Raw genomic sequence first — 12,122 nt, 5'->3', positions numbered from 1 at the left:
AATAAGGATCAAAATGTATAATAGATAATGTGAAATAGGAAGAAAAGGTCTAAAGGGGAAGTGGAACTGGGAGGGGTTGGGGAAAAGAAAGAAGGCAAAGGAAAAAATATGAGAAAAGGAAAAAAATGGAAACAAGAATTTTACCTATTTTATCTTCCAGGCGATTCTTTCTGTTTGAACATTTAGATCTTTTGATCCATTTTCATTTTAGTTTAGTACATGATGAGAGATATGGGTCTAGATTCAATCTTCTGTATGTGAATAGCAAGTTTTTCCAGCACTATTTGTTAGAGTCTTATCTTTCCTTCAGAACATGTTTTTGGCCACTTTGTCAAAGATCAGATGGCTGAATGTGCCTGAGGTTGTTTCTGCATCATGTATTCTGTTCCATTGATCCACATGTCTGCTTTTGTGCCAGTACCATGAGGTTGCTAGCACTGTATCTTTATAAAACAACTTAAAGTCCGGGATTGTGATACTTCATGCTTTGCTGTTGTTGCTCAGGATTGTTTTTGCTACTCTTGGTCTCTTCTGGTTCGTATGATTTTTAGGATTATTTTCTATAGTGCTGTGAGTAATGCTGTTGGTATTTTCATTGGGATTGTATTAAATCTGTAAATCAATTTGGTAATATGGCCATTTTGACAGTATTAGTTCTTCCCATCCAGGAACAGAGGATGTCTCCATTTTCTGATGTTCTCTTTGATATCCTTTTTCAGAGTACTGTGCTTTTCATTGTAGAGGTCTTTCACTTCCTTGGTTAGGTTCATTCTTAAGTATTTAATTTTTCTTGATGCTATTGTGAATGGTATTGTTTTCTTAATTTCTTTCTTGCTGAGTTCATTATTGGTGTATAGGAATAGTATTAATTTTTGTGCTGATTTTGTATCCTGCTACACTACTGAATTTGGTTATTCTAGGAGTCTTTTTGTGGAATTTTCTGTGTCTTCTCTGCAGAAGATCGTGTCATCTGCAAATAATAATTTAACTTCTTCCTTTTTTGTACATATTCCTTTTATTTCTCCTGCTTAATTACTCTTGCTAATGTTTTGAGTACTCTATTGAACAAGAATGCTGATAGTATGGGGCCGGAGATTTAGCTCAGTGGTTCCGCCTCCTGCCTCGCAAGCAGGAGGACCCAAGTTCGATCCGCGGTAGCAAAAAAAAAAAAAAGAATGGTGATAGTGGACATCTTTGTCTTGTTCCTGATTTTAGAGGGAAAGCTTTCAGCTTTTCCCCGTTTAATATGATGTTGACAGGTTTGTCATAAATAGCTTTTATCAGACTGTGATAAGTTCCTCTATACCTGTTTCTCCATTATGATGAACGGATGTTGGATTTTTGTCAATGGCTTCTTCTGCATCTATTTGAGATAATAATGTGATTTTTGTCCTTGCTTTCTGTTTATGTGATATATTACATTTATTGATTTGCATATGTTGAACCATCCTTGCATCCTTGGGATGAAGCCAATTTGGTCAGGGTGTATGATCTTTTGATGATTTGTTGCATTCTTTTTGCTAGTATCTTGTTAAGGAATTTTGCATCTATGTTCATTAAAGAGATTGGCCTGTAGTTCTCTTTTGTGGTTGGATCCCTCTCTGGTTTTGGAGTCAGAATGCTAATGCTAGCTTCCAAAAATGATTTTGGAAGTACTCTCCCTCTCAATTTCATTAGAGTTTGAGAAGTATTGGTATTGTCTTCCCTAAAGTTCTTGTAGAATCCAGCGGTGAATCCATGAGGTCCAGGGCTTTTCTTAGTTAATCTTTTTTTTTTTATTATTACCACTTCAATTTCGTTGCCTGTTATTCAGAGTTTTTACATCTTCTTGTTTCAGTTTTGGTAATTCATATATATCCAGGAATCTATCCATTTCTTCTGGATTCTCCAATTTATTAGAGTACAGATTTTCAAAGTAGTTACTAGTAATCTTCTGAATTTCAGCAGTGTGACTTCACCTTTTTCATTTCTAATTGCATTATATTGGTTCTTTTTCTTTTTTTCTTTTTTCTTTTGTAAGATTGGCTAAAGGTTTGTCTGTCTTGTTTATTCTTTCAAAGAACCAGCTCTTCAATTCATTGATTCTTTGTATTGATTTTTTTAGTTGAGATTTCATTGATTTCTGCTCTGATCTTTATTTTTTTTTGTATTAAATTCTTTTATTGGTACATTGTAGGTATACAACACAATTACATTTCTCATTGGGAATTGTACCTTTATATAATGCATCTTGGTTCTTATTTTTTCCCCATTCCTAGCCCTCCCTTCACGCCCTCCACCCTTCCCTATTTACAAAGACTTTATTTCCATTTTTTCCATTTCTCATCATTTTTTCCTTTCCCTTCTTTCCTTTCCCCTGTGCCTCCCACTACCCCAACCCCTACCCCTACCCCTTTGGACCTTTTATTCCTATTTTACATTATCGATTATTCATTCTAATCATTGGTACATTTTAGGTATACAATATAATGACATTCATCATTGGAAATTTGCACCTTTACATAATCTCTCTTGGTTCTTGTTTTTCACCCTTGCCCAGCCCTCCCTTCAACCCCTCCAGCCCTCCCTATTTACAAAACTTTTGTTCCTATTTTTCCATTTTCTCGTATTAATCCCATTCCCTTCTATCCTTTCCCCTAGCCCTCCCACTTCCTTCCCCTTTGTCCCTTTTCTTCCTATTTCACATGACCTATTATACATTTAGTCCTTATTTACACTTTCAGTTTCTCACACCAGAGAAACTATTCGGTATTTACACATCTGTGTCCTATTTATTTCACTTAAGAGTATTGCCTCAATGTGCATCTACTTAGCTATAAATGTCTCTAATTTCTCATTTTTTATGGCTGAGTAGTACTCCATTTTATAAAAAAAACACATTTTCTTTATCCAGTCTCTAGTTGATGGGCATTTGGGCTGTTTCTCTGATCTTTATAATTTCATTCCCTGTACTAGCTTTGGCTTTGGATTGTTGGTTTTCTAGAAGTTTGAGGTACATCATTAGGTTATTTATTTGGGCTCACTCTGTTTTTCTGGTACGGGCATTCACAGATATAAACTTCCCTCTTAGGTCTGCTTTCATTGTCTCCCATAAGTTCTGGTGTGTTGTACTGGCATTATTGTTTGATTCTAAGAGTTGTCCAATGTATTCTGTAACCCATTGATTATTCAAGGGGATACTGTTTAATTTCTGTGTGTTTGCATAATTTCTGTGGCTTCTTTTGCCAATGATTTCTAGTTTCATTGCACTATGATCTGATAATATGCATGGGATAATTTCAATTCTTTTGCATTAACTTAAGCATTCTTTATGGGTTAGTACATGGTCTATTTTGAAAATATTTTGGAAAATGTGCTACTGAGAAGAATGTGAATTCTGTTGTTGGGTGGAACAGTGCAGATATCTATTAAATCCATTTGTTCAAAGGTCTGTTTCAACTCTGATATTTTTGTTGATAGTTGTCTAGTTGATCTATTTGTGACAGTGTTTAGTACGTATGTATTTATAATTTTTATCTCTTCCTGCTGAGTTCCCTTAATATGTAGTGACCTTCTTTGCCTCTTCTGATCAGTGTTGGCTTAAGTCCACTTTGTCTGAGAATAGGATAGCTCCCCCTAGTTGTTTTCAGGTTCCCATTGCGTGGAATGTTGTTTTCCGTCCTTTGATTTTTTTTTTTTTTTTTTTGGAGTCTATGAATCTCTTTATGGACTAAATGTGTTTCTTGTATACAGCTTACTGTCAGATTTGATTTCTGATCTGTTCTGCTAATCTGTGTCTTTTGATTAGGGAATTGAGACCATTCACATTAAGAGTTATTACTGAAAGGTACAATGGTACCTCAGTTCACGAATGCTTTTGTTTGCAAACAATTTTGGTTTGGCAAAATTTTGTTTTATTTACAAACTCTGCATCAGGTGGCAAATACAACTGCAGCCAACATATGCAAAGATTAACTCAAATGGATCAAAGACTTAAATCTAAGAGCAAAAACTATAAACCACTTAGATAAAAACATAGGTATAAATCTTCATAACTTCGGACTCATTTCTTTCAATATGACACCAATATCCCAAGGTACCAAAAGAGAAATTAGATAAACTAGACTTCATCTCTTCATTAAGAGCTTTTTGGTTTCAAAGAACACTATCAAAAAAGTGAAAAGACAACCCAGAGAATGGGAGAAAATATTTGTGAATCATGTATAAATGACTTGTATTCCAGAATACATTTTTAAATCCTTAGAACCCAGCCGTACGTGTTGGTACACACCTGTCTGTAATCCCAGCACTCTTGGAGACTAAGACACACAGTTGTGCTTATCCAGAACTCCCACAGATATCAAAATCTGAGGATGCTCAGGTCCCTTATAGAAATAGTTGTTACACTATATTGTTTAGGGGATGGCAACAAGAAAAAAAAGTCTGAGCATGTTCAATACAAATGCTTTTTTTTTCTGAATATTTTCAATCCATTGTTGGTTGAGTTGACATAGATATAGATATAGATCCCTACAATACCAAGGGATGATTCTGTGTGTGTGTGTGTACACATGCACACAGACATTTTGTTTATCCATTCATCAGTTGATACACATTTGGGTTGTTTCCACTTTGGACCATCACCTAAAAACAATAAAAATAATAAAGTATTAATTAGTACATGTTACTGTATGAGTAAACTTGAAAACATTACACTAAATGAATAAGACATAAAAGGCCATATATTTTATTATTGCATTTATATAAAATATCCAGAATATGCAAATCCATAGACACAGAAAGTGGTTTCCAGGGGCTGAAGGAAGGGGAAATAAATACCTAATGGATATGGTGTTTCCTTCTGCAGTGATGAAAATGTTTTGGAATTAGACAGTGGTTGTACAACCTTGTGAGTATACTAAGTCATGTTCTTTGAAAGGATGAATTATATCTCAAGGAAAAAGAAAGGCAGAAGGCCAGATTTGGCCCCTGTTCTAGAACAACAGTGTTTATAGTTACACAGACCAGAGACAGGATTTTAATTTTCAACTTACAAGCTCTGTGACCTTGGATAATTTATTTAATAGCTTTAAGCCTCACTTTTCTTCTATGTACGATGGAACTATGTCCAGTATCTCTCTCTTATTGTGTGAGGATAAAGTTAGGTCAAATGTAAACTCTGTGAAGGCACTCTTATCTCCAAGGCCTTGAATTGGCAGGCACTCAGTAAACATGAAAGAATAAACAAAAGATTTAGCATAGTCACTGGCTCATGGTAATAAATAACATAGCAAACCCTTATATAACATTTATTATATATCTGATGCTATTCTAAGTGCCTTGCAGAACTTTGTCATTTAGTATATAATATTTTCATCATCTACATTTTCCAGATGAGAAAACTGAAGCACAGAAGTGTGAGTGACTTGCCCCAAATCACAGAGGTAACAAACAGTAGAGCCAAAGTTAAACACAGGCAGTTGGAATCTAGTATCTATACAATAAATATTGAATGTGAATTATCATTATCATCACAGAATTTACAACATATCCAAGGCTACTGATCCCATTTCTCCCTTTGGTATCTAAGCACACAGTAGTCATTCTGCTTCCCCAGCATTTGATTTAAAGTGAGAATACTTCCCAAGTCTCTGACATTCTGCTAGAAAGTATATTCATTCTTTCATCCACCCATTCATTCATGTATTCATCAAGCATATATAGGTTCCCTACTATGTTCTAGGCCCTGTGCTACATAGAGATAAAGGGGCATATAGTACTCTCTATCCTTAAAGAGCTCAGTCTAGTCAAGAAGAGAATTTTAGTCCGCAGTGCTGAGTCCTGTTGTATAGATTATATGCAAGGATGCTGTAGAAGCAAAGAAGACCCAGGAGGATGGCATGGAGGTAGGAGGAGGAAAGGGCCTGGAGGAAGTGGTACCTGGGAAAGATTTCAAAAGAGGATATGAATTGTCAGGAGAGGATGATTAAGTCAAGAATGAGGTTTAACTAAGATTGAAGTGGATTAAAGATCTAAATATTAAAACAGAAACACTAAACTTACTGGAAGATAAGTTAGGGAGAACTCTCGAAGACACTGGTACAGGAAAAGACTTTATGAACAAATCCTCAGTGGCACGGCAACCAGCACAAAGAATCAACAACTGGGATCTCATCTTATTAGAAAGCTTCTGCACTGTGAGAGAAACCACCAACAGAGCTAAGAGACAACCTACAAAGTGGGAAAAAAATTTTAGCAGCTGTACCTCAGACCAAAGACTACTATCTAGAATATATAAAGAACTGAAAAAATCAGACCTCCCAAATTCAAAGACCCAATTCAAAAATGAGCATCTGAAATGAACAGACATTTCTCAGACAAAGAAGTAAAAGCAGAAAATAAGCATATGAAAAAATGTTCAACATCATTGGTCGTTCAAGAGATGCAGATGAAAACAGCACTGAGATTCCACCTCACCCCAGAAAGAATGGCTGCTATCAAGAAATCAACCAATAACAAATGCTGGCGGGGATGTGGGGAGAAAGGAACCCTGCTCCATTGTTGGTGGGAGTGCAGACTGGTGCAACCACTATGGAAATCAGGATGGAGATACCTCAAAGAACTAGGACTAGAGCTCCCATTTGACCCAGCTATTCCCCTACTTGGTATCTTCCCCAAAGAATTAAAAGAATCATACCACAGCGATATATGTGCACCCATGTTTATAGAAGCACAGTTTGTAATAGCTAAAGCTTGGAAACAGCCCAAGTGCCCATCAACTGGAAACTGGATAAAGAAGATGTGGGTTTTTTATAAAATGGAGTACTACTCAGCCATAATGAAGAAGAAACTAGAGACATTTATAGCTAAATGGATGCATATCGAGGCCATACTCTTAAGTGAAATAATTAGGGCACACGTGTAAATACCGAATAGTTTCTCTAGTGTGAGAAACTGAAAGTGTAAATAAGGATTACCATGATTAAAATGATTAACTGATAATTTGAAATAGGAAGAAAAGGTCCAAAGGAGTAGGGGAAGTGGGAGAGGCAGGGAAAAGGAAAGAAGGGAAAGGAAAAATTATGAGAAATCAAAAAAATGGAAACAAAGTCTAGGTAAATAGGGAAGGGTGGAGGGGGTGAAGGGTGCACAGGTAATGGGGAAAAAAGAACCAAGATACATCATGTACAGGTACAAGTACCCAATGATAAATGTAGACATATTGTATACCTAAAATGTACCAATAAAAGAATTCAAGCAAAAAAAAAATGAGGTTTAAGTATATACACAGGTCAAGAGGCCCAGGATCCCTTGGTGAAACCCAAGGAATGAATGGTATGGAGTCCAGCATGACCAAAAGCTTGGTTGCAGGGGGCACCTGAGAAAGCTCATAAGGGCTCAGGTGTCATGCAAGTTTGGTCCTGAGCAACTAACTACTAACTACCCAACATTCTCTACCCCTTTCACCCTACTTTATTTTTCTTTGCAGCATTCTCTACCATATTACATATCTGTTTGTTTATTGACTGTCTCTTCCTATAGGAATGTGTGCTCTCTCCCTGAGGACTTTGCTTTTCCACTGCTATATCCCCTGAGAAGAGTATAATGAACCCTATGTACTCATCACCCAGCTTCAACAATTGTCAACATTTATCATTCTTATTTCTTCTATCTTCCATTTTTTCCAGAAAAATTTTAAAGCTAATCCCAGGTTTCATATCATTTCACAGCTGATGGTCTGTAAATATTTCAGTATGTATCTCTGACAGATGAGGATCTTTTCTTTTGGTGGAGGGGAACTGCTAGGGGTCAAACCCAGGGCCTCAAACATACTAAAAATCTACCACTGATCTACACTCCCTGCCCAATGAGTACCTTTTCTTAACATAATCACAAAACTGTTATCAAACTCAACAAAATTAATGATCCCTTAATATCATCTAATATCGGTATCTGTTACCTAGTTGTCCTAAAAATATCTTTCTACAAGGATTTGTTCAAAAAAACTGGACCCATATAAGACCCATACATCTCTCTTGTGCTTTTCATTTGTAAAGCTACTTGGCAATATTTCAGGCTTCCTGGATAAGCAGGGACTAGTCATCTTGAAACCCCTCTAAACAGCCCAGATTCCCTATCCCTAGGGCAGTGATGGCGAACCTTTTAGAGCTTTCAATGATACAGTGGGCTCACTGTGGCATATGTGCCATAGGTTCATCACCACTGTCCTGGGGGCTTCAAGATGGCCTCCTCCTGGCCAGAGAAAGGAGCTAGCCATTCAAGACCCAAGCTCCTCATCAGATCTTTTTCTGTTCCCCAATAAAAGGTAAAGGAACTGTCACATTGGAATGGGGTAGGGAGAGAGAGGAGAACCAAAGAAATGCCTTGTTACCAGGTTTGTGCTCTGCCTCCTGTCTAGCCACCCCTAGTCACTACCTCCCTACTGACTGACCTCATACAGTAAATCTTTGGTTCAGCTGTGGAAAAGTAACAGTAATTACAGATATTCCTGGGAGTTGCTTACCATTATGCCAAATTGCACTATAGCACAATAATCATTATGTGTACCATTAAAGATGTGTCAGACTGACTTTGTCACAAGTTTTATTTTAGTTCAATACTAAACCGCTTCAGTGGGCATAGACTGCAGAGCTTGTTGCTTCTAGTCCTTACCAGGGAGTGGGAGACCAGCTGCTAGCAAGCTTGCAATTAAACATCTTACCTTGTCCTTTCTCTTCTCCTACTTTTCTGTCTCATCCACAATGCCTGCTTGCCTGTCTGCCCTTCCTGTCCGTGGGCTGAATATCTGGGCTTGAGGCAGAGTGATTCATAGTACCAAACAGAAACAACAAAAACAACAAAATGCTGGGCATGGTGGCGCACACCTATAATCCCAACATTTGGGAGGCTGAGGCAGGGGATCACTGCAAGTTCAAGGCTAGCATGGGCTACATAGTAAGTTCAAGGCCAACATGGACTACACACCAAGACCCTATCTCAAAAAACCAGGAAAAAAAATCCTAGAGCTTCTGTCAGTGTCAACCACTGCTTCCCCATCCACAGGGACCTTAGTCAGGCTTCTTACTGACTCATCCCATGTAACATCTTCATTATTCTTCCCATTTTGGAGAGGAGTAATGTAAAATGAGCCAATATGTTCAAAGTCATTGGGTTTATCAGCAGAATCAGAAGGAGAACTGGAGGCTGTGGATGCTGAGCAGAGCTTCTGTAGGAGCCATGGCCTGGTCAAGCTCCATCCACTAGACCTTTCTCTGTAGTAATGGAAGTATTTTCAGTTTTCAGAGGTACTAAATGGTGCTATCCATGCTGCTGGGCAAGTTCCTGAGTAGCAAGCATGGGAGAGAGTGAGGGGTGAAAGTGAGAAGCAGTACTTTCTAGCTCATGTTTGTGAACTATAGATGAACCTAAGGGACTGGACCAGGAGGCCCCTGAGGCCTTAGCTCCTCCGCACATTGTCAGGCCACCTTTGGCAGCAGATTTATTGCTACTTGTCCACACCAAGGCAGCTGCTAAGCAAAAGTAAACCCAGTGTTGAAGAAGCAGGTAGAACATATCCAATCACTGCCTAATGGGCCTCTCCTTGGATCCTGTGAGACCCAGTACATGAGTTCAGTTTGTGTTTGTTCAAATGCTCATTCATTCAGCCAGATTTAAGTGAAGTCTGTACCCTACTCTCTACTAAGAAAGCATCTTTGTCCCATGTGGTTCTGGCCCCTAGGATCTGTACTGGCAGTCTAATGAGAAAGAAGGGCATGCAAACAAATACGCCAGAGTGAGTCCAAGGACTATATAAGCCCATGTGGAAGCACAGGGGAGAGAACAAGAAACTCTGCCTTTGGGGAGTCAGTGAAGACTTCAAAGAAGTTATATTTGAGCAGGATCTTGAAAGATGAGTAAGAATGGTCTAAGCTGAGAACGGAGGTCCAGTCATTCTCTACAAAGGGAATGTCAAACAGAAAAGCAAGGAATTGTGCCAGCATGAAGGAACCCAGGATCCTTTATGCAGAGGTAGGGCAAACAGGTTGGCATTAATGTATATCATGGCCTTTCATAATTTAAGATCAGACTTCAAGGTAAACCATCACTCCCATTATGGGTTTTGTGCCTTTGCTTCCCTGCCTTTTGTGGCAATATGTTGGCCTTTTTGCAGTTCCTGGGAACTTAGCTCAAAAGCTCATACTGTAATATGCCATTTCATTTTATTCGCACTAAATTTTGAACCAATCACATTGGCCAACTGAATGGATTCACTGTGTGCTATTCCAGGTTTCTTGCAGTGGCAAAAAGAGGTCTTTTTTCCTTAGAGTCAAACCCAAGAAAGTAGAGCCCACCACAGAGAAGATGGCACAGATTTGGGTGATACCTATATGACACATGCTAGATATTTGGTGCCCCATATCTGTTGTCAACCAAATGGTATGTTTGTTTAGCTGCCAACTGCCATCTTCATTAGAAGGACATTAGAACTCTGTCGGTTTGAGTGTAGCAAGGTGATGAATCATCCTTATGTGGATTCCTTTTTTCTTTTTTTTTTTTAATTTTGAGATAGGGTCTAATTTTGTAGTTCAAACTGACTTTGAACTCACTATAGAGCCCAGGCTGGCCTTAAACTCATAGCAATTCTCCTGCCTCGGCCTTCTGAGTGCTGGGATTACAGACACATGCCACTACACCCAGCTCCTTGCGTAGATTCTTAAATAAACTATTAGAAGACAAGCCTAAGTGTACCTTTACTAATGAGTAAAGCTATATACAGAGCCCATCAACCACAAGTTGGAGTTTTTGTAATGGAAGTGAAGGGCATTCATTTGACTAATCTCTAGTGCTCTCCTCCAAATTTCTTCCTTTGAGCCTCACAAACAACCCTTAAGGTTGATAGGGTAAGATTTGTGTCCCCATTTTCTCAGTGCAGGGATTGAGCTTTGAAGGGTTAAGTGGTTCTAATGTTGTTGGACACCAAGACCCTGATCATAGCTCTGAGGAGCCTTCTGAATGGTCTGTGCTACTTTCCTTGGTGGTAGGTACACCAGGATGGCATCCACACATTCACAGGACAGCTGGCAATGGAGAAGCACAAAGCCTACCACTGTGGACCAGCTTCACTGTGCTTCACACTCGCCTTCAGTGGTACCTCCAGGTGTTTGACAGGTTTAGACCAAAGTAGTATAGTAGATGAAGAGTGATAAAGTGCAACCTTGGTGAGCAACTCCCCCCCAGGATATAAGTTGCATCCTTACCAGCAGGATCAAGTTCAACCTGCATAAATCTATTTTAATTGCTTGTATTTTAATTGCTTGTAAACTAAGTGTTTCCTGGATATGGCACTGACCGTAATAATTAGAATCATTTCAGTGACTGGGTTTTTGAAAGTGAATGGGAGAACAGTCAAAAAAGTCTGCTCAGAAGTAAGAGTCATTTGCTAAAGCCTGAGTGGGAATGATTATGATTACCTCCGCGTTCTCTGGTTTTTTTTTTTAATGATGTCACTAGAGCTTCCTGTTTTTCATCTATTCTGGCTGCCCTTCATTTTTCATGTATCTCTCATGGTAAGTAATATCAGCTGCTGACAATGACCAGGCCCAACTGGCCACATGTCAGTCTCATTCATTAACCCAGCAAAAAAAATATGGAGCACCTACTGTGCACCAGGCCTGTGCCAAATCTTAGGGGTAAGGAAAAGAATAAGACCTAGTTCCCACCGTTGATGAGAACACTGCCTAATCGGGAAGAGAGGCATATAAACAAACAATTACACTAGAATCTGATAAATGCTAGAAAGGAGGTAGGAGCTGAGCTGTGAGAACATAAGGGAAGAACGTAGCCCATCTAGGGAAGCAGGAACCGTGCTGCAGATAGATCCATCAGAGAGAAATCCCACTCATGGAGTATCAGATCCAGCCACAGCTTGGCCCTCTCTCTGCGAAGCCTATCAATCAATCTGTCATAATACATCATGAAAGAAAGATGTGTTATTCAGAGCAGAGAGTTAACTATAGGGCTGAACTGGTGCTATACTCTTCTGTTCTTTCTCTATAAATTATTTCTGGTTACTTGTTTGACTGTATCGTCACTGTCCTCATTCTGCTTCTTCTGCCTTTCTTACCTTCTCTCCCTTCCTATTT

General features: G+C 38.7%; 1 protein-coding gene across 21 annotated transcripts in view; it reads left to right on the top strand.

Annotated features, from left to right (window-relative positions):
- Window positions 1-12,122, top strand: part of Hdac8 (histone deacetylase 8) — a 235,006-nt gene that overhangs the window by 182,845 nt on the left and 40,039 nt on the right. For 10 of the 21 annotated variants that reach the window (XM_021250500.2, XM_021250492.2, XM_021250491.2 and 7 more), the window contains one exon: window positions 5,373-5,423. The exons of the other annotated variants lie outside the window; for them this stretch is intronic. In XM_021250500.2, coding sequence (XP_021106159.1) covers window positions 5,373-5,423 — 51 coding nt within the window. The remainder of the gene's footprint in view (window positions 1-5,372; window positions 5,424-12,122) is intronic. 21 annotated transcript variants of the gene reach the window in all.

Source organism: Heterocephalus glaber, unplaced genomic scaffold (assembly GCF_053883595.1).
Source record: "Heterocephalus glaber isolate CG9 unplaced genomic scaffold, H.glaber_assembly_v1.0 deba00001145, whole genome shotgun sequence".
Classification (NCBI taxonomy): Eukaryota; Metazoa; Chordata; class Mammalia; order Rodentia; family Bathyergidae; genus Heterocephalus; species Heterocephalus glaber.
This window is presented reverse-complemented; position numbering and strand designations above follow the sequence as displayed.